At 41.1% G+C, this 21,819-nt stretch overlaps 1 protein-coding gene and 1 long non-coding RNA gene across 2 annotated transcripts in view; one reads left to right on the plus strand and one right to left on the minus strand.

Annotated features, from left to right (window-relative positions):
• LOC128472882 (multidrug and toxin extrusion protein 2-like) overlaps positions 1 to 13,903 on the plus strand; it is a 29,278-nt gene extending 15,375 nt beyond the window's left edge. The window contains exons 11-17 of the mRNA XM_053454855.1: positions 4,501 to 4,609; positions 5,395 to 5,470; positions 6,754 to 6,823; positions 6,902 to 7,034; positions 7,507 to 7,601; positions 11,558 to 11,651; positions 13,498 to 13,903. Of these exons, the coding sequence (XP_053310830.1) occupies positions 4,501 to 4,609; positions 5,395 to 5,470; positions 6,754 to 6,823; positions 6,902 to 7,034; positions 7,507 to 7,601; positions 11,558 to 11,651; positions 13,498 to 13,757 (837 nt within the window). The 3' untranslated portion in view covers positions 13,758 to 13,903. The remainder of the gene's footprint in view (positions 1 to 4,500; positions 4,610 to 5,394; positions 5,471 to 6,753; positions 6,824 to 6,901; positions 7,035 to 7,506; positions 7,602 to 11,557; positions 11,652 to 13,497) is intronic.
• Positions 13,904 to 15,801: 1,898 nt separating this feature from the next.
• LOC128472886 (uncharacterized) overlaps positions 15,802 to 21,819 on the minus strand; it is a 300,440-nt gene continuing 294,422 nt past the window's right edge. Inside the window, exons 2-3 of the long non-coding RNA XR_008346221.1 lie at positions 16,781 to 16,946; positions 15,802 to 15,876 (exon numbers count right to left, since the gene is read on the minus strand). This is a non-coding gene — a long non-coding RNA (uncharacterized LOC128472886). The remainder of the gene's footprint in view (positions 15,877 to 16,780; positions 16,947 to 21,819) is intronic.

The raw sequence follows: 21,819 nt of genomic DNA on the forward strand, positions 1-21,819 counted from the left end.
AGAGTTACAAATAACTAGGCATTTTACAATTTTTGTGATAATCTGTAGCTTGCATAAGGAATTTTGATGCCCTATGCATCATAATTTTCCATTAATACAGCACATGCAGGCATGGGCATCTGCAAGATCTGCAAGAGGAGGGGTAGAATATCCTTCCAACCCTTCCCCTGTCCCACCTCAATACCTCCTTAACTTCTCCTCATTGTCCACCTTTGTTGGTTCAGGAGAGGGTCTATGACCATGGTAGTAGTAGCTAACCAACCAGCTATACCAGCTAGTTTACAATAACTGTGGTGGTAAAGCTTAGCCACAACTACCCCAATCTACAATTCATATGGTGTTCAACCAGTAATGACTGACTGAATATCATGGGAGCTGTATTCAACAACGAAAAAGTTAGTGTGTTATGTTGGCTACCTCAACCCCAGTCTATAACTACAATCCCCAAGAAGTTCAGCCAGCAATAGGGGTGGCTGAAAACTATTTTAGATGAAGGTAACAAAAGTTAGTTTTGTTTAGTGTAGCCCTCCAAAGCCCAATCTACTGTAAGATACTATTCCCATAAGCAACTGCTTATTCAACATCATGGGAGTTGCAGTAAATACATTTAATTTTGTGTAGTATAGTTCTGTGATGCACAGCAAACATTCTGAGGTGTTGTGAGGTATGTAGGAAGAGCCTACCTTAGTTTAGGAGTAGCTGATAGGAGCACAGAGACGGGACTGGCGCAGGTGCTACTGAATGGTGGAAAACAGGACTGACACATGCAGATTGCAAAGGTGTTAAAACCAAGCGTTTTCAGCAACGGTTAATCAGTCCGAAATATAGCATAGACAGGAGACAGGCCGGGTCAGCAATAGTTAATCAGTCTGAAATGTAGTGTAGTCAAGAGGCAGGCTGGGTCAGCAATAGTTAATCAGTCCGAAATGTAGTGTAGTCAAGAGGCAGGCTGGGTCAGCAATAGTTAATCAGTCCGAAATGTAGTGTAGTCAAGAGGCAGGCCGGGTCAGCAATGGTTAATCAGTCTGAAATGCAGCATAGTCAGAAGGCAGGCCGGATCAGCAATGGTTAAACAATCCAAGCATGGTACCGAGGGTTAATACACAAACAAAGTCGACACAGCAATCCAAGGTCAATGTGGAGAGGTGGGATGAAAAGGGACAAAATAGACAGGAGGGGAAGGGAGTGAGTATGTGACAGAGTATGCTGCTGCAGGGAAACAAAAGACAGGGGCATGTAGTGTACACAGCGCCGGCAATAGAAGCTGCTCTAAATTATAATACAATTCTTGCATGTTTGGATAGCTAAATTAATGCACTGAAATGGTCATTTGCAAAATGTTATAAAAATTACTTAAAATGTATTAGTTTGTACTAATGTACTTTTACTACATTTGTACATTTGTACTTTTATTTAATGTAAGAAAGCTTTACTTAATGTAAGGAAGATTTACTTTACTGAGAAGGTGGTGGAAAAACCTTGCAGCAAAGGTAGCTTGAGGTCTACAGAATCTCTGGGATTTTTACTTTTATTTTATGTAAGAAAGTTTTACTGAACATAGGGAAGATTTACTTTACTGAGGGTGTGGGGGATATGTGGAACAGCCTTCCAGCAGAAGTAGATTGAGGGCCACAGAACCCCTGATATTTTTACTTTTATTTACTGTAAGAAACACTTACTTTACTGAGAGGGTGGTGGAAATGTGGAACAGCCTCTCAGCAGAAGTAGCTTGAGGTCTACAGAACCCCTGGGATTTGTACTTTTATTTTATGTAAGAAAGTTTTCTTTAACCCCTTAAGGACCGGGCTCATTTTTCGTTTTCTACCCTGTGGGACCGAGGCTGTTTTGACACTTTTGTGATGGTTGTGTTCAGGTGTAATTTTCTCCTCACCCATTTAGTGTACCCACATAAGTTATATATTGTTTTTTTCAGGACAAGATGGGCTTTCTTCAGATACCATTATTTTGATCGTATCATCTTATTTACTATAAAAAAAATAAAAAAAACATGGTGAAAAATTGAAAAAAAAGACATTTTATGACTTTTATTTGAAAAATATTTTACTCACCTAAAAAAGCAAGTAAAAAAACTAGCTAAATAGATTCTACTACTTGTCCTGAGTTTAGAGATACCCAATGTTTTTATGTTTTTTTGCTGTTTTTTGTACGTTATAGGGCAATAAGTACAAGCAGCGTTTTATGATTTCCAAATCTTTTTTAACAAATCTGGTCAGTCTGCCTCCATCTCCTCTTTGGAACATCTTTGAAGCTGGTTAACTCAATTTAACCCATTCAAACCATATATTTTTGAAAACTAGACACCCCAGGGTATTCCAAATGCTGTAATTTTAACCCTTTCCATGCACCAATTATACAACTACACTTTGTCAAACTTTGTAATAGTAATTTTTTTTATTTTTTTTTCCACACAAATTGTACTTTAGTTATAGATATACAGGTTCTGGTATATGTCACTGTCTAACAACACCCCAATGTGTGTTCAGGAACATCTCCTGAGTACAGCGATACCCCACATGCATGGGTTTGTCAGATTGTTTGGCTGGTAAAAGGCTACTTTTGGGGCATGCGTAATTCAGGTGGTCATTTGGTCATTCTGCCTCCATCTCCTCTTTGGAATATCTTTGAAGCCGGTTAACTAAATTTAACCCATTCAAACCATATATTATGGAAAACTAGACACCCCAGGGTATTCCGAATGCTGTTATTTTAACCCTTTCCATGCACCAATTATAGAACTACACTTTGTCAAACTTTGTAATAGTAATTTTTTTCACACAAATTGTACTTTAGTTATAGATATACAGGTTCTGGTATATGTCACTGTCAAACAACCCCCCAATATGTGTTCAGGAACATCTCCTGAGTGCAGTGATACCCAACATGCATGGGTTTGTCGGGTTGTTTCAGATTTAAAATGCCACATTTGGGAAGTGCGCTTTTTTTCTCCATTTTGGTCAGTCTGTACCTATGCCCTATCTGTGAGCTAGGCCACTCCAATTTACCCCATCAGCCATTTTTTTTATATATTAGACACCCCTTGGGTATTTGAAGTGCTTTTATTTTAACTCTTTGAGATTTTTGAGAAATTTTAGCACTTGCTCAAAATAATAAACTTTATTTTTTTATTTTTTTTTATTTTTTTAATACTTTTTTTATATTTTTTTTTACACATTTTGCTGGTACTGGATGGTTCATCTAGTGACATCACTGCATAATTATTTTTAAATGTTAGCACATTTTTTTTTTTTTTTTCCATTTTTATTTTTTTTTTTTAATATTTTACTAATCACATAGTGATTAGAAAGCTGGGCTCCATTGACTTGCATGGTTGAATGCAGTACCTGTATTCAACCAGCAAGTGGAGCCAGTTCTCTAGAGGGTCTGGAGACCCTCTAGCGAACTTTTTCGTCTCTCTTGTTTTATTTCCCGGCCGCCGCCATCTTACTTGATGGCGAAGATCACCGGCAGCGGCGGCTGTGACCGCTCTCCGGAGCGGTCACAGCCCACCTAAAGGTAAGTGTTTGGTGTCGCTGGATGCCTCCTGATCGAGGCATTCCAGCGACACCATTTAAGTTTAGGAGGCGATCGTTGATCGCCTCCTAAACGCTTTCAAAACGGGCGTCCGCCGCCATACAATGTATGGCGGCTGTTGACGCCCCGGGGAGGGGCCAGACATGGCCCCCGATGCCGATCTCGGCCTTGCTGAATGCCTCGACGTCGAGGCATTGCAGCAAGGCCGTTTAAGCGAAGAAAGTGATCCTTGATCACTTTCTAAGCTTATTTAACTTTTTGACGGTTCAGGACCGTCAAAGGTCATTTAGTGACCACCTTGTCATGACGGTCCTGAACCGGCAAAGGTCGCGAAGGGGTTAATGCAAGGAACATTTACTTTATTGAGAGGTGGTGGATATGTAGAACAGCTTCCCAGCAGAAGTAGATTGAGGGCCACAGAACCCCTGTAAGAAATGTATGTAAGACATTTTTATTTAATGTAATTACTTTACGTGGTGGTGGTGAATATGTGGAACAATCTCCCAGTAGCTTGACATCCACATAACCCATTAGATTTTTCCCCCTTATCTTTGGATCTCTAAATTATAAATTGGTGTGGTAGGTAAGATTTTTAAAGATATTTTTAAAGGTGATATGTGATATAATTTAATGGAATCCTCAACATTTTCTAGGAATGCTGCCGTAAATTCTTATCATACCTTGTTTAAGCCTGTGTGATCCCTAAAAAGTAACATCATGCAATTAACTGGCGACTATCCCAGAAACTGTGTAAAAGAGAGTGTTGACTTGGCTATAGAAGGCAAATGAATGGATGAAACTTACTGTGTGTCTTTATTAAAATGTTATTACAATTTCATGAAACTTGTATAATTTCAAAAGAGATGGGCTGAAAGGGTCAGTAATACATGGTGCTTGACTTAAAGTTCTGTAGGTTCATATTGTAAAACTTGCATATGTCTTCTACAGATACCATTTGGGTTTTCAGTGGCTGCCAGTGTCAAAATAGGAAATGCTCTAGGTGCTGGAGATGTCCACCAAGCCAAACTCTCTACGAAAGTTTCTTTTTTCTGCACAAGTAAGAAAACAAATATGTGTAATGTAAATTTGGTCCAAGACAAGGCAAAAGGAAGGTTTAAGATCTGCAGTATTCCTATTAGTGTTGAGTTTCCAGATCATTCCTAAAAATAATTAATCACTTAAATTGTAACCTGCATTTTTTTGCTAGGGCCACTTCATTGTCATGTGACAGAAAAGCAAAAACATTTATGAAACAGCTTCTTGAATTTCGATGGTTCTGTGGGATTAAACAACAAGATCAACAAGAAGAAATAATAAAATTAAATGATCTGTATTATGCATTCTAAATTACTTTATAAATGAATGCAAATATATATTAGAAAAACAATAGAAAATATATAGCACTTAATTGGCCTAGAAGTTACAGTCTGGCAGCAACAGCTCCATGACACTGAATGTCTGCTTGAAGCAATTAATCAGTGAAAAGAAAGTGCTTCCATTTAAAAAGGAAGATTTTTCACACATGTAAGGATCTGAATAGACTGAAGATGAGCATATGACATGCAGAAAGATATACCGTGTAGAGAGCTGGGGTGTGTGGAAGGGGGCAAATCAATATGCATTTGCAAAACAGCACAGAAATGTAAAGGGGCCATGCTGCTCTGATATGATGACTGAAGTGTCTATTTAATGCATGTCTCATAACTCCACCTCTTTATTTTTATATTGGTGTTAATATACAATTCTTTTGTCATTGTACATCATTAGCTGTGCAGCCGATGTTATTGATTGTGTGTCTTCTTGATAATGAATGTAAGTAATTATTTTTTTCTTGTCCATTAGTCTCTTTGGCATTACTGACCGGTGTTACAGTTGCTGGATTGAAAGATTATATTCCATTAATTTTTACACCAGACAGGTTGGTAAATGTTTATCAAGGATGACAGAATGTTGTAGCTTTGCAACAGTTAGATTTAAGTGATATCCTTATTAGTTTACATACCTTACACTTTTACTAGGGATACACACGCATATATGTATATGTACATTTGTATATATTTATATATATATATATATATATATATATATATATATATATATAATGTGTCTTGATCCTAGACAATCAAATTGTTTTTTTTACCAATGTCATGCTCATTTATGGTCAGATTGGCTAAAAAGACCAAGGTCCAAAAAGAGGATAGTTCTGATTGGTACATATTTGTCCCACCTTGGCCTACTTAATCTGCCCTTTTATGAAATTAATTTATTAATTATTTGGGATAGCTTTATGCACACTGTAAACCTTTTGCTATTCTGTACTGTGTTACTATTGCAATTAAATACATTTTAACTTACTGTGAACCCTGCCATATATCATATCATTCCCATATTTAAGCAATGCTCTTTCAAGTCGTAGGAAATAGCAAGTAATGTAAACTTTTCAAAAAATCTAAAAAGCCAAGACATGCATAAAAAATAATATTATTGGAAGGTGGGGCTGCGACCGGGCCCTGGAGTTCTGCCAGTCAGGGGGGCCCAAGGGGTGCGAGTGGTCGTTTTCAGCAACCGCTCAGCTCCTTTCTGTCTCCTCTGTCGCCTGCATCAGCGCTGCCCCAACTGCAGTGGTGGGAGCGTGAGGCGTCTGTCTCGGGTGCCGGTGAAGCCGTGCGCACCGCGGCAGAACAGTGAGACAGAGGCCTCGCGCCCCCACCACAGGACTGCACGGTAAGTGACCTACAAAGGGGGTAGGGAGAGGGTAGATAGTGAGAAGGGGGTAGGGAGAGGGTAGATAGTGAGAAGGGGGGTAGGGAGAGGGTAGATAGTGAGAAGGGGGTAGGGAGAGGGTAGATAGTGAGAAGGGGGTAGGGAGAGGGTAGATAGTGAGAAGGTGGTAGGGAGAGGGTAGATAGTGAGAAGGGGGTAGGGAGAGGGTACATAGTGAGAAGGGGGTAGGGAGAGGGTAGATAATGAGAAGAGGGGTAGGGAGAGGGTAGATAGTGAGAACGAGGGGTAGGGAGAGGGTAGATAGTGAGAAGGGAGGGAGAGGGGGTAGATAGCCTGAGAAGGGGGTAGATAGCCTGAGAAGGGGGTAGATTGGGTGGGGGGGGCAATTCTCGCACCGGGGCCCTGAGGCTTCTAGTTACGCCCCTGCTGCAACCATTCCTGGACATGTGATATAAATAATATCTTTTATATCCACAGAGAGATTGTTCACCTGGTTTCACGTCTCCTGCTTATGTTTGCTCCACTTCATTTTTTTGATGCAATTTCTGTAAGTATTGATTATATAACCTAATTACAGATATTATGTTAAATATGCCTAATAACCTATTTTTATTATTAATTCTAGATCACCTGTGGTGGAATGTTACGCGGAACAGGAAAACAAAAGTTTGGTGCCATTCTTAATGTTGTTGGGTATTACATTGTTGGTTTGCCTATAGGAGTATCCTTGATGTTTGCTGCAAAGCTTGGTGTAATAGGTGAGAATGTATGCTATAACATACACGATAATCCTTCATCCTTTGTTGCTCAGTATCTAAATAGCAAGAAATGATGGGAACAAATATACTCAGTCATATTTTAATTATATTGCTATCATATATGGAGCATCATTTTATTTATTTTATTTTACATTTTTATTTTTATTTTATTACATTAATATTTCCCTTTGGGGAGCTGGTAATTCCCTTCATATGCCCCTGAGAATGTGAGGTGAAACTTGAAAATCTGTGTCTTAAGGAATTTCCAAGTTGCTTGTGTTTTTTTAGCACATTGATCTCTAATCTCCTACAGTTGGGTGAATATGAGTTAAGTATTAATTTGTACAAGTGTAAAGCGAGTTGAGAACAGTCTGCAACTTGCCAAATCTTTGTGAAAATGTGCTAATTCATATTTATTGTGTGAGACTTCATTGCGGTATTATCCTTTTAACCACTGCATTCTCTTTTAAAGGCCTTTGGACCGGACTGATTACCTGTACTTTTATGCAAGCTGTGTCTTTTGGGACATTTATTGTACTCCTGAACTGGGACAAAGCATGTGAAGAGGTAAATGTGAATGCCATGTTCACTTACAGTCTAGTCACTTGTTTTATTAAATAATCTAATGTGCTCCATTAGGTAGACTGTGGTTTCTGCTTTCAACACCACCTCCACATGATACATTATTTTCTGTACAGTTTTGCCATTTTCTTCTCCTTTTTTGGTAGTTGGTGGGTATAGAAATACAGGAGAAACCCACAGCAGGTTGTTGCTGGAGAGGCTCCACACCTCTTGTAAAGGGGATACTGAGATACTACAACCTATCCTTTAGTTAGTGAGGTGACTGAAAAATGAGGGGTCAGGAAAGGAAAGGTAGAACTTGAACCAGGAGAGAGCCATATCAATAAAGCGTTTGCAGGAGCGGAAGATTGCTACAGTGTCAAAGGCTGCAGAGGTGTCAAAGAGGATAAGCCAAGTGAAGTGACGTTTTGGTTAAGATATGAAGAAAGTGATTGGCAATTTTGGTGATGGCTGTCAGTATACACGTATTGTTGTGGCTGAAAAACAGATTACCAAGCACACATCTTAAAAGCTTCTTTAAAACAGTGGCATGATGAGGGGGTTGAGAACACAAAGGTGGAAAATAAGGGAGGTCAAAAAGGTAGGTTATGGACACTGGAAATATGATAGTTAGAAGGTAGTAAAAAAATGAACCAAAACAGGACATTTGGTAGTTTTGCAGCAGCTGTGGCTAACATTTGGCACTCATGCTGTTATTACTAGACTTGTGCATTCGTCTTCGGGCGAACATGAAAACGAACACGAAGAGTCCGTTTTTTTGTTCGTTCCGAAGAAACGTAGAAGAGAATACAGTGACGGTAAAACGTAGACGAAGACGAAGACACACACACAAAGAATCTTCGTGATTCTTTGTGTGCAGGTTCGCCGTCAGGGGTTGTCACGTCCGGGGTACGGGTTCTGGATCCGCGCTGCAGAATCGGCGCCTCCTGGTAGAGAGGACTCACTGCCACCAGGGCACTGGAGATACGGGCCGTTCACCACCGAGAGCAATGAAAGGGTGAAACTCGGGAACAGAAAATAAAAAATAATAACGGTATCCGAGGGGTCAGGCAATAGAGTAGTCGGGGTCACAAGCAAAGGTCAGGGCAGGCAGCAAAACAACGGAGGTCAGGTTCAAGCAGGAGTCAATACCAGAAAGATAAATCAGGATTCAAACGCTAGTGTAGGCAAAAAGGCACTAACACAGGCAAGGGTGTAGTGTCAAATGAGGGTTTAAATATCCCTCCAACAATACAGATCCTCCTACCCTCCTAATTAGGGAGAGGAGGAAAAATGATAAATGTCACTTTAAGAGTGACATGAATATTCATTAGTTTAGCCGTTCGCACATGCGCCCCGTCAAGATCCCTCGGACTCACTGCGACGGCACGAGCAGGGAGCCGACCGTGCGGGCTGCGTCTCGGCCTCCCTGCCGGCAACACGACAGGAGCGGTAACAGGGGTTACAGGGCAGTTCGAGTGAGCCTATCGGTCACCTGCAGGGTCTTCCTCTGGCATCAACCAATTGGTTGATGCCAGAGGAAGACCCTGCAGATGACCGATAGGCTCACTCGCACAGCCGTTTTAACTCCTGATTTCCGCTCCCGTTAACCCCTGCGATGCTGCGTTGGATAACAGGAGCAGAAATCCGTAGATTAAAGGGCTGTGCAAGCGATCAATAGGCTCACTCGCACAGCCCCTTACCACTAGTTGGTATGCAGAAAAAAAACAACCTGGGACCGTGCTGCAACAGTTAAAAGTCCGTGCCAGCGACCAACAAAGTCGCTGGTACGGACATTTAACTGACACAGCGGGGACACCGCTGGTCTCCCCGCTGTGTCAGTTAAATGTCCGTGCCAGCGACCAACTAAGTTGCAGGCACGGACACAATGCTGCTAGTGTGCTCATTTGCATTTATTCAAATAAAATATATTCCCATGATCCTTTCGTGTAATGGTTTAATACAAAAAAAACCCCCAAAATAAATAGAAAAAAAGAGTTTGCAAGTTCGACAGAATTAATGTCCCACGAGTGCGGACATTTAACTGTTGCAGCGGGGAGACCAGCGGATCATGGGAATATATTTTATTTAAATAATTAATAAATGAAAATGAGCACACTATCACATATGGCTAATATATCTTCGGACACAATGCTGCCCTCTATTGGTACTCTATTGCTACTCAATGTAAAACCAACAGAGGGCAGCATTGTGTCCCAAGATATATAAGCCATATGTGGTAGCGTGCTCATTTTCATTTATTAATTATTTAAATAAAATATATTCCCATGATCCGCTGGTCTCCCCGCTGCAACAGTTAAATGTCCGCACTCGTGGACATTAATTCTGTCTAACATGCAAACTCTTTTTTTCTATTTGTTTTTTTTGGGGGGGGGTGTTTGTATTAAACCATTACACAAAAGGCTCATGCGAATATATTTTATTTGAATAAATGCAAATGAGCACACTAACATATATGGCTAATATATGTTCGGACAGAATGCTGCCCTCTGTTGGTTAGATACATTAAGTAGCGTAATAATTTTGGATTTCAAGCTTATGGAACAATGGTACTCAATGTATAAACAATAGAGGGCAGCATTCTGTTCGAACATATATTAGCCATATGTGACAGTGTGCTCATTTGCATTTATGCAAATAAAATATATTCCCATGATCTTTTTTCGTCTAACAGTTTAATACAAAAAAAACCCAAAATAAATAGAAAAAAGAGTTTGCAAGTTCAACAGAATTAATGTCCTTGAGTGCGGACATTTAACTGTTCCAGGGGGAGACCAGCAGATCATGGGAATATATTTTATTTAAATAATTAATAAATGAAAATGAACACACTACCACATATGGCTAATATATCTTCGGACAGAATGCTGCCCTCTGTTAGTTTTACATTGAGTAGCATAATATTCTGCCCGAGAATATATTGGCTATATATGGTAGTGTGCTCAGCAGGAGGCCCCCTGCTGGCGACCAATAGAGTTGCTCATACGGACATTTAAACTCCTGGCGCCAGAGCTGCTGCGATACGCGTTAACCCCGTATTAACCCCTTAACTGGAAAAAACGAACACGAAGAATGTCCACGAATATTCGCCCGAAGAGAGGACAGGAACGGGGGAATATTCATGGAATACGAAGATTTTTTTTTGCCGAAGACGAGCACGAAGACGAAGAGCCCCATGGTGCCCAAGTCTAGTTATTACCTATCTCCTGATGCTCAGCCAACCAAATGAGTGGCAGAGAATCATGAGATTCCACAGCATTCCACATCAGCTGCAGTACCAATGATGATATTAAAAAGAACCTTTGGCACTCCAGTTGTTGAGTACTCACCTTTTTTGAGGACAACAATTCTGTATGCTTATGATGGATCAAAAGTGATAAAAGCCTTCCACTGTAAAAAAACAAGTTGACTAGATGCTGTTGACCACTTGAATGAGGCACAGCAGTTCCAATTCTGCACCAATTAAACTAAAGCAGATTGAAACATTGGTATAAAGGTGGAATAATGAGGTTCATGCAACTAGCATATGCAAATGAGGGCCATAGGATCATAAAGTATGATACTTTGTCTTTTTGTGTGCATACCAGTCGTAGACAAGTCTATATTGCAATATGGATATTTTATTCTGCCTGTGTTCCGGGAACAACAGAAATGTGAAAATAGATGAACAGTCTGTATTTTAAAGTTCTTGTGAATTTAGAGCAATATCATTAAATGTAAAATATTATTACTTTTAATAACAATTTCATCCTAAAATATAAACTTTTATTTTAAATTGCACAGCAAAAGCAGTAAAAGTATAACAGGCATCTGTAAACAGTGTATTTAATTTCCATGTTGAGAGTAACATTTAACTAGGATGGGACATCAACAGAACAGAAAGAAGAAACCATTAGTTTTTGTTATATTGACTTATTATATGTCTTTCTTTTGTGTACCAGGCTATGGTTCGAGCAGGAGTGAAGCTAAAGAAAAAGCATCCTGGTCCCAAAAGTACACAGACAGGGAGTCCTGGTTCTGCTATTCCTGAAAATGGTAGGTGATTTACAAATGTTATTAGGATGGTTGAAATATGTTCTTGTTCCAACCACAGCTCACAAACTTGGTCAACTTGGTTGACCCTTTATGGATACAGTGCTGCTATTTATTTAAATGACACTTTCATGGTTTAGAGTGGACTTGAACTCTTCATCACACTGATGGTCTCTGCAGGTCTCTGGAATATCCCAGTGCTCAGCTTCATTCAGAACTGGAATGTAGTGGGAAAGTAGTAAGCAGCAGCACTGCAAGATCCACTTAAGTCTGGGGCCATGGCAAGGATGCCTAAGGCTGCGCTAGTGCAAAGTATTAGATTTTGTTTTAGATTAGATCGTTTTACATACTTTATTACTATGTGATTTTTATCACCTAGCATTCTGGTCAATAAAGAATAATCTATCAGTGGTGTATTCACTAAGAACTTGAGTTGTCAGTCAGGTTAAGGGTTAACTTAATAAACTTGACTATCTTTTTTTGCAAGGGCATGCAACTTTAAATTTGGTGACATGCAATTTCAATGTGCACTTGTATGTACTCACCTAAAGCTTGCAACATTTAATAATAATATTGAAAAAATATATATTTAAAAACATCCAGGACTCCTTTTATCCAAGGGAGGCAAATGATTGCCCCTCCTTCCCCTATCCCTTATGGTGTGAGGTATTGTAATTAAAGAATCCTTAGTGGGTATATTACCATAAATTAATTTCACCAAAAACAACACAAAGTGTATCCTACAAAAAATAAATTGAAATTATACTTCCGTTGTATCACGAGAGCATATTAACATGTGGAAAGTGAAAAACAAACAGAAATCATAGTGCTTTCCGTATTCAAATATATATCAAGTGTTTCCCCCTAGGTAGTATCACACTCACATAAGGTAGAGCAAAACAGTTTGCTTAGACTTTTTCAAACACACGGCAAGAGATTCTGGCTCTGTATTATCGATCGTGTTTTTCCGGAAGGTCTTCCCCCTGATTCTGTGTCTCAAACGATTATCCGTCCACACGGTAATCTATCCCTCGAGTGTCAGAGTCTCTCTGATTTCTCCATCCGAACCGGCTTCCGGATACAACGTAGTGACGTCGAAACGCAGATGCGTTTCGCCCAATCAGGCTTCCTCAGTATACTGAGGAAAGCACTATGATTTCTGTTTGTTTTTCACTTTCCACATGTTAATATGCTCTCGTGGATGGATGTCCAGTTTACCTATTGAGAGAAATATAAGTATTATTTCAATTTATTTTTTGTGGGATACACTTTGTGTTGTTTTTGGTGAAATTATTTGATTGTCACTCCATAAGTTTAAATTTACTTCTCTGCGCAACACTTTATTCTTCACTACTGTTTATGGTATTTGGGGCTGTACCTCAAGTGTCTGCAGCACAGATTATATCATATTATTTTTTCACTATAGATTTTGCTTCCATCAATTGATATATATATATATATACTTTAGCGCCCGATCATCACTTTAATTATTAGTCTATATTACCATAAATACCCACAATAAACTCCTCAAGGGGATAGGAGGGAGGTTCTAATATTATTAGGAAAATACCCTATTGGAGTCACAGGCCCCAAGCTCTACCTCCGCCTCACCCCTCATTCCATTCCCGGGAGGATGGGGGAGTGAAGAGGTGGACAATTGCCACCCCCTGATTAAAAGGGTTCATGGGGACCCTGTTTCTTGTTCTTTTACTATTTTTTTTAAAGGTGAATTATATGAGTTGAAGATACAGTGAATAAAAATGTATCCAAGAGAGAAAAAAGTCTGCCCATTCAGTCCTTAAAATCATAATAACTGAAAATTTTATTTTTTGTTTCTGCTATGCTACAGGACATATGCAACCCTTTGATGTGTATGATGTACAGGAGAAGCCAAACAGCGGAGATATTATCTTGCCAGATATTGCATCTTGTGTCAAACTTACTGGTCAGTTGGTGCAACAAGAAGATTTGGCTACTGAAACTACATGTGTCATAGGAGAAGTCCTCTCAGTGAAGCAGCTGGTACTCAGACGTGGCCTGGCAGTTGCTTCAGCCGTGGCAACACTCATTATAGGCATAATAGTTAAATGTCTGGTTGGTAGATGTTAAAGTAATGGTCTTAATGTCAAATAGATTAAACACTACTTACTTGTGGTGTAGTCAGATTTATTTGCCTAGGAAACTATTTATTTAAGTATCAACATTTATTATACTGCATTATAGGTCAAAGAAGGCAGCCATCAATGAAGATGTGAAATTACCGTATTTGCTCGATTATAAGACGACCCCGATTATAAGACGACCCCCCAAAATCAAAATATTAATTTAGGAAAAAAACAAAAAGCCTGAATATAAGACTACCCTATAGGGAAAAAGTTTTACCAGTAAATATTAATTAATGTAAATTATTTTCATGTTTAATAAAAGCTATGATTGAGAAAAATATATTTTTTAAATTTCCTTTTATTTGCCAACCTGCCCCCCCCAGTTATGCCACTCTGCCCCCAGAAATGCTTTATACCCCCCTATTTGCCACTCTGCCCCATGATATGCCTTATACCCCTGTATGCCACTCTGGCATATAGGGGGTTAAAAGGCATATCATGGGGCTGAGTGGCATATAGGGGGGTATAAAGCATTTCTGGAGGTATATAGGCATATCATGGGGCTGAGTGGCATATAGGGGGTTAAAATGCATTTCTGGAGGTCCAGAAATGCATTTTAACCCCCTATATGCCACTCAGCCCCATGATATGCCTTTTAACCCAGCATGTACTGGCTGCCTTGGCTTGATAGGAGTGTGATTGCTGTTAGCAGTTTGATATATATATATATATCAAACTGCTAACAGCAATCACACTCCTATCAAGCCAAGGCAGCCAGTACATGCTGGAACCTGGGGATGATAGCAGTGGGATTACAGCCTCCATATGCCATGCTACAACCCCCACCCCCCTTACACATCCATGCTATCACACACACACTCACACTCATTCACAAACATTTAAATACTCATTCATTCCCTTAATCACACACACTTCACACATACTCAAAAACCCTCCCCCACCCCCTCACCTGAACTGCAGATCTCCCACTCGCAGACTTCTGCAGGTGACCGGCTGTAGCAACTTCTCTGGCCCCGCCCTCAGAGGAGGGAGGGGGGAGATAGAGTTCTGTGAGGACGCTGCAAGCTTCCTGCCCTGCTTCTAACAGAAGACACGCTGCTCGCGACCGGTAAGCAGCATGGCGCCAGCATTTTTTTGGGGTCTGATTAGAAGACGACCCCGATTATAAGACGAGGGGTATTTTTCAGAGCATTTGCTCTGGAAAAAACCTCGTCTTATAATCGAGCAAATACGGTACTTTTTCTTAGAAAAGCATTTTGTTTACTTGTAAAGGGGACAATTATTTTTTTTTCTTGGTGAAGTTTTAAATATGTACTAAATACTTTAATTTAAGATGCCTGTTCTGGTAAAATCAACATGTGTGATCAGTCACTGATTTTTGCAATAGAGATTAAAAGACACATTTAAAGTTTCTATTATGCATTTAAACCTTTTGAAGAAAGAATAAAATGTTGTAATAGCTATATATAAAGCAAGGTATAATTGCAGGTTCAAGCACTTCACTAACTGATACATTTTCAAAGTATCAAAGGTAAATAATGTTAAATTGTCAGTTAACAGTAACAATGATCAATGTTGAATACGCACTTTCCTCTACTATCCAGAAAAAAAGCCACAAGTAGTCTATAACTACACAAATGTCACTATTTTGGGAATCCTGTCAGGTTCTCGAGAACCCACTGGCATTCCTACAGTGTTTTAACTTTAAAAGCTGTGTATGCTCATACAGTATGTCTATGAAACTGTATGGGGATGTAACTCATTGAAGTTGTAATATGATATCACTATGAAAGAGTAATACTGCCAATAAGACGAAATATAATTGTAAACAATTTAACCAGGTGTGTTCATATGTTTTGTGAAAACTGGGAAAGTCTTTCAATAAACCTACAAGTAAGCATTGAGTTCAGCTCTAACCACGGTAGGTAGTTTTCACCATGTCTCCCTTTCAGTTTGTATTACCCTGCTGCCGCATATCATGCGGTGGATTATTATTTGCCAATAAATAAGCAATAATTACATATTGTGACGTTTGAATCTTTATTTTTTGACTCTCACGGAGACCACCAGCTTCCTGTTCTTTGTGTTCTTTTCTGATATGTCTAGAAAATGAAAAATAAATTAGAAGGACATAAATTGGTAGTGGAACCTACAGAATGGTTTACCAGCAGCCCTAAACAATTGATATGAACATTTAGGATAGTAGGGCCAATACTTTGGCTGTCCAATGCAAAGGCTAATGTTACAGAGTATACCACCCCTCTACCCTCTGGCAAAAACCTTATATGACAATAACCACCTAGCTTCCTCTATATAATCTCCTATATTTGCAGGATCACATCCTCGTCCTTATCAGCGCCCGTTATTATCAAATTTTCATTGGACTGCAATTCCTTAAGGGCCAATCTCTCCTACTTAGTTAGATTATCCTTACTTGCTATTCTTACAATATCTATATATCTACCCCTACAATATGTGAGGTTGAATTTAGATTGACACTTCAAATTAGGACCAACATTTTCAATTTGTTCCTCAGAATCTAGAGAGCACAACAACAATAAAGATGTAATATCATCATTATCCCAGTTGGACTCATTTGGAAATGGCCTTATAGAGGAGTTATTAACATTCCATTTAGGCTTCTTTTTCTGGTCATTCTTTATAGCAAAAAAAAAACGTTTAAGTGTTAGGTTCATAAAAAATCTATGAAAATCAACCAAAAGGTCGATTTTGTTGACAGGCTTAAAGGGTGCAAATTTTAATCCCAGACACATGACTGGTAGCTAGGGGACCAGATAAATTATAAATACCCAAACTCTGTAAATCTGGTACACTTAAATTCTGGATTTTTTTTTGAATGTAATGGATATAGAGGAGAAAATTAAGGTGCAGCGTTTAAATAAGCAGACAGGAGCAAGAACGAGGCAATTGAGGTCACCTAAGGTCATATATGCACGCCACAGTGATCGCGCAAGCAGCCAGGGAGAGGTGCAGTGTGCCCGGTACCTGAGACGATTAGTGACGGCAAGAGAAGGTTCTCAGAGTGAGTCCTGCTGCTGTAGACCTCGGAGGGCAGCTGGGACGATGGTGCGGTCTTCTTTGTGATACGCTTTCCTCTTTTTCTTCCTTGCTGTCTGCGTCTGACCACTGATCGGTGGACTCCTGATCGAAACTAGACAACCCATGGTACGTCAAATGCTAGTATTTTAAATCTTCACAGATTCACTAATTCTACCACCAGCCTTTGTATTTATTTTGGTGTGCTTTTTTTCACACACATTGTTCTTCAGGTAAGACTTTACAGGTCCTGGTATACATTTCTGCCAAACACCACAACATGTGTTCAGCAGCATCTCCTGAGTAAAGTGGGTTTGCCTGGTTGTTTGGGGTTAAAATTGCACATTTGGGACATGAACAATTCTGTTTTTCAAATTTGAATTTTGACATGTGGTCACTCTGCGCCCATGTCTTATGGGATATATTTGAACCCGGCAAATTCAATTTACTCAATCAAACCATATTTCTGAAAACAAGATACCACACAGTATTTCAAATGCTGGTATTTTAAACCTTTCCATGCACTTATTTTACCACAAACATTTGTCAAAATTTGTGGTAATATTTTTGTGTGTTTTTTTCACACATTCCACATTTCAGGTATGAATTTACAGCACCTGGTATATGCCACAGTCAAAAAATACCCCAATATGTATTCAGCAACATCTCCTGAGTACAAACATTGTTGGGTTGTTTAAGGGGCTAAAAGGCCACATTTGAGAGCTGGACATTTTTTGGGGGAATTCTGACATCTGGTCAGTCAGCACTCCATGGGTATTTAAAATGCCAGTATTTTAACTTCACTTTTTGGGAAGATACAGTATAAATAAGTATATAAAACTTTTTTCTTATATATATCTATATATACCTATATATATATATACCGTATTTGCCCGATTATAAGACGAGGTTTTTTCCAGAGCAAATGCTCTGAAAAATACCCGTCTTAAAATCGTGATCGTCTTATAATCAGACCTCAAATAGGTCTGACTATGAGACTAAGATCCAGATCCCCCGCAGCGATGCAGGGGACCTGGATCCTCCTGTGTTATGCACCCCCTCCCAACTTACCTGTGCTTCTGAGTACCCGGTGCTTAGTCTGGGCAGCGTGTAGAGCTCTACGCGCTGCCCGGACTAAGCACTGGGGACTCAGATGCAGGGGACCTGGATCCTCCTGTGTTATGCACGCTGCCCGGACTCAGAAGCACCGATAAGTTTGGAGGAGGGAGGGAGTGTTAAATGTGGGGTATAAGGCATTTCTGGAGGCAGAGTGCTCTGTGAAATGCCTTTTAACTCCCTTAATGCCACTCTGCCTCCAGAAATGCGTTTTAACCCTCTGTACACCACTCTGCCTCCTGAAATGCCTTATACCTCCCTATATGCCACTCTGCCCCATAATATGCCTTTTAACTCCCTAAATGCCAAAGTGGCATATAGGGGTATAAGGCAATTCTGGAGGCAGAGTGGCACATAGGGGGTCAAAAGGCATATCATGGGGCACAGTGGCATATAGAGGGTTAAAAGGCATATCATGGGGCACAGTGGCATTTAGCGTGTATAAGGCATTTCTGTCAGAGTGGGGGCAGATGTGCATAACTGGGGGGCAGGTTGAAAAAAGGAAATAAAAACAAAATAAAAAAAGTCTTAAAATCAACAACAAGTCACCAGAATTAGGAATCTGCACTCACTCCCCACAGGAACTCAGGTGCTTAGCTGTGCCAGGAAGGGCCAGCTCCCCAGTAAATCAAAAATAGAAGAAGGCTCCAGGCACGCAGGGGTTCCATCAGACAGATTTATTGTAGGAAACAGACAACAACGTTTCGACCTCACAATGAGGTCTTTATCAAGTTAACCACACAAGTAAAAAGTAAAGGTTTAAATAGCACATATCAATCAATGAATAGCCAATCAAAAAACCAATCTAATCTGGCACCATGTGTAGTATAATTAATAATCATGTATTAACATAAGTAAATATTCAAAAGTATACATCACATAATAAATGATACTTATAGATGTTAAAAGAGACCAGTGACAAATAAAGAAATATATTAAGATCCATATACATTAAATAACCAAAAAAATATATTAAGAAAATACCCATAAAGTGTGTGCAATCAGTGTTAGTAATGGACACTTACAGAGATTTAACTAGTGCAGTTCCATGTAAACACAATCAGTGTTCATACTCCAAAAAAAATGTGAATTAAATCAAACCAAAACATCAAATCAACAAAAGCAAAAATGTTGATTAAAATAAGAAAAAAGGGCAAGTATTTGTCAGCACTAAAGCGTGGTGACGCTCTGCAACAAGCCTTGCAATTACTTTTAATTGGTAAGTGTGGATTGGTATATGTGCGGATTGGTATATGTGGATTGGTATGTGTGTGAGAGTGATTGGTGTTATGCTGTACCATTTCCAATGTATTTTTCATTATATAATTATGCTCTAAAGTACATCATAACTCCCATCACTCTATACCAAGGCTCGACAAATCCCAGGCGCCAGGTCGCCATGGCGACAGAGAATTTTGTCCTGGCGCCTAGGTTTTGTCAGCCTCTTACATCCAGAAAAATGGATGTAAGAGACTGAGTCACCACACGGGGGCGCTGCTGCTGCTGTCTGCCCAGGAGTCTGGGCAGACAGCACAGCCACCCCGAGCCCGCCCCCGAGCCTGAGATCACTCCCATGGAGTGATCCTGTAGGCTGAAAACGCGGTTGCTGCAAAACCAGCAATCGCGTCTTCAGCTGCCACAGGCAGCTTTAGGGAAGGGGGTTGAGTGTTGATTGGGTCCCCACACAAGTGTGGGGACCTGACCCAACACCCCCCAGCTGCCTGATCGCTCCATGAGAGCGACAGTACAGCGTTAACCCCTTCAATGATCGCGGCATTTAGGGGTTAATTCCCGTTTTGTACGGGGCTCTGCTGCTGGTGGTATGCCTGGAAGCCCAGACAGACCAGCAACAGCAAAAACGAGCCCCCACAAGCCCTGTGATGACTCCTGTTGGCATGGAAGCCTACAGCAGTCATCAGAGACCCCCCCTGCAATGGCTGGTCTATACACCAGCAATTTGAGTCCCAGCTGCCAGAGGCAGCTTCAGGGACAGGGTTCTTTGGTCTCCTCGTGAGTGTGGAGACCAGCCCCAACACCCCCTGCTGCCTGATCGCTCCCTGAGAGCGACAGTGCAGCGTTAACCCCTTCAATGCCACAATTGTGTATGACACATTCGTGGCATTGCAGGGGTTAACATTTGTCCCCACAAGCTTGCGGGGACTAAATATCAGTCAATGCTGTGCTCCAATGGAACATCAGCATTGAAAGGGTTAAAAAAAATTAATAATACAAAAAAAACAGCACTGACCTGAAAGTCCAGGGTGCTTCCAGGTCAAATGCTGTGAGTTTAGTAAGTGGGCTGATGATGATCAGATCACTCGTGACCAACTGTTAGTTTAAAAAAATCCTGGCTCCTAACTTTTTTACCTGGCGCCTAGATTCACAACAAATTTGTCAAGCCCTGCTCTATACTGTTCCATACAGTGGCAGAGCTGGGAGACAGAGGCCTTGCACTCCCACCGCAGGACACCTGAAAGGTAAGTGAACTTCAAAGAGGGAGAGGGTAGATAGTTAGGAGGGGGTAGATAGGGAGAAGGGAGTGAGAAGGGGTTGATAGGGCAGAAGGGAGTGAGAAGGGGTAGATAGGGCAATCATACTCCTATCATGCCAAGTCTGCGAGTACATCCTGGAATCTGGGTATGCCTGGGCATGATAGGAATGTGATTGCTGTTAACAATCATATATATATATTAGGGCTGAAACAACTAATCGATAAAATCGATAATAATCGATAATGAAAATCGTTGTCAACGATTTTCATTATCGATTAATCGGATCGATTTTTATCGATTATAAAAAGAGGTTTTTTTCAGAGCAAATGCTCTGAAAAACTCCTCTCCTTATATAATCCGACCTCAAACAGAGATCGTATTATAACACGGAATCCAGATCCGCCGCAACGCTGCAGGAGACCTGGATTCCCCTCACTGTCGGCCGGTCTCTCACTTCCGTCTCTCTCCCCCTCCCATCTGCCTCCTCCCCCCTCCCATACATCACTTCACTTACACTGTGGCTTCTATGAAGCTGCAATGAAAGTGCCTTCAGTAACGGAGCCGGGTAGAGAGGCAGAGCGGTGTATGGGAGGGGGGAGGAGGCAGAGGGGTGTATGGGAGCCACCCTCCAATTCCTAGCCGGCCTAGGAATCCCTCGCTCTGATTGGTCAGCCCTGGTCAGGTGACACCACCCACCAATCAGGAGGCTAGGGCTGAGTGACCAATCAGCAGCCGGCCTAGGAATCCCTCGCTCTGATTGGTCAGCCCTGGTCAGGTGACACCACCCACCAATCAGGAGGCTAGGGCTGAGGGGCAGCCCCTGATTGGCTGAGCCTAGTCAGCTGACCCCAGCGACCAATCAGCAGCCGGCCTAGGAATCCCTCGCTCTGATTGGTCAGCCCTGGTCAGGTGACACCACCCACCAATCAGGAGGCTAGGGCTGAGGGGCAGCCCCTGATTGGCTGAGCCTAGTCAGCTGACCCCAGCGACCAATCAGCAGCCGGCCCAGGTTTCCCTCGCTCTGATTGGTCAGCCCTGGTCAGGTGACAACACCCACCAATCAGGACGCTAGGGCTGAGGGGCATCCCCTGATTGGCTGAGCCTAGTCAGCTGACTCCAGCGACCAATCAGCAGCCGGCCCAGGTTCACCTCGCTCTGATTGGTCAGCCCTAGTCAGGTGACACCACCTACCAATCAGGAGGCTAGGGCTGAGGGGCAGCCCCTGATTGGCTGAGCCTAGTCAGCTGACCCCAGCGACCAATCAGCAGCCAGCCCAGGTTTCCCTCGCTCTGATTGGTCAGCCCTGGTCAGGTGACACCACCCACCAATCAGGACGCTAGGGCTGAGGGGCAGCCCCTGATTGGCTGAGCCTAGTCAGCT

This window comes from Spea bombifrons, chromosome 2 (genome assembly GCF_027358695.1).
Source record: "Spea bombifrons isolate aSpeBom1 chromosome 2, aSpeBom1.2.pri, whole genome shotgun sequence".
Classification (NCBI taxonomy): domain Eukaryota; kingdom Metazoa; phylum Chordata; class Amphibia; order Anura; family Pelobatidae; genus Spea; species Spea bombifrons.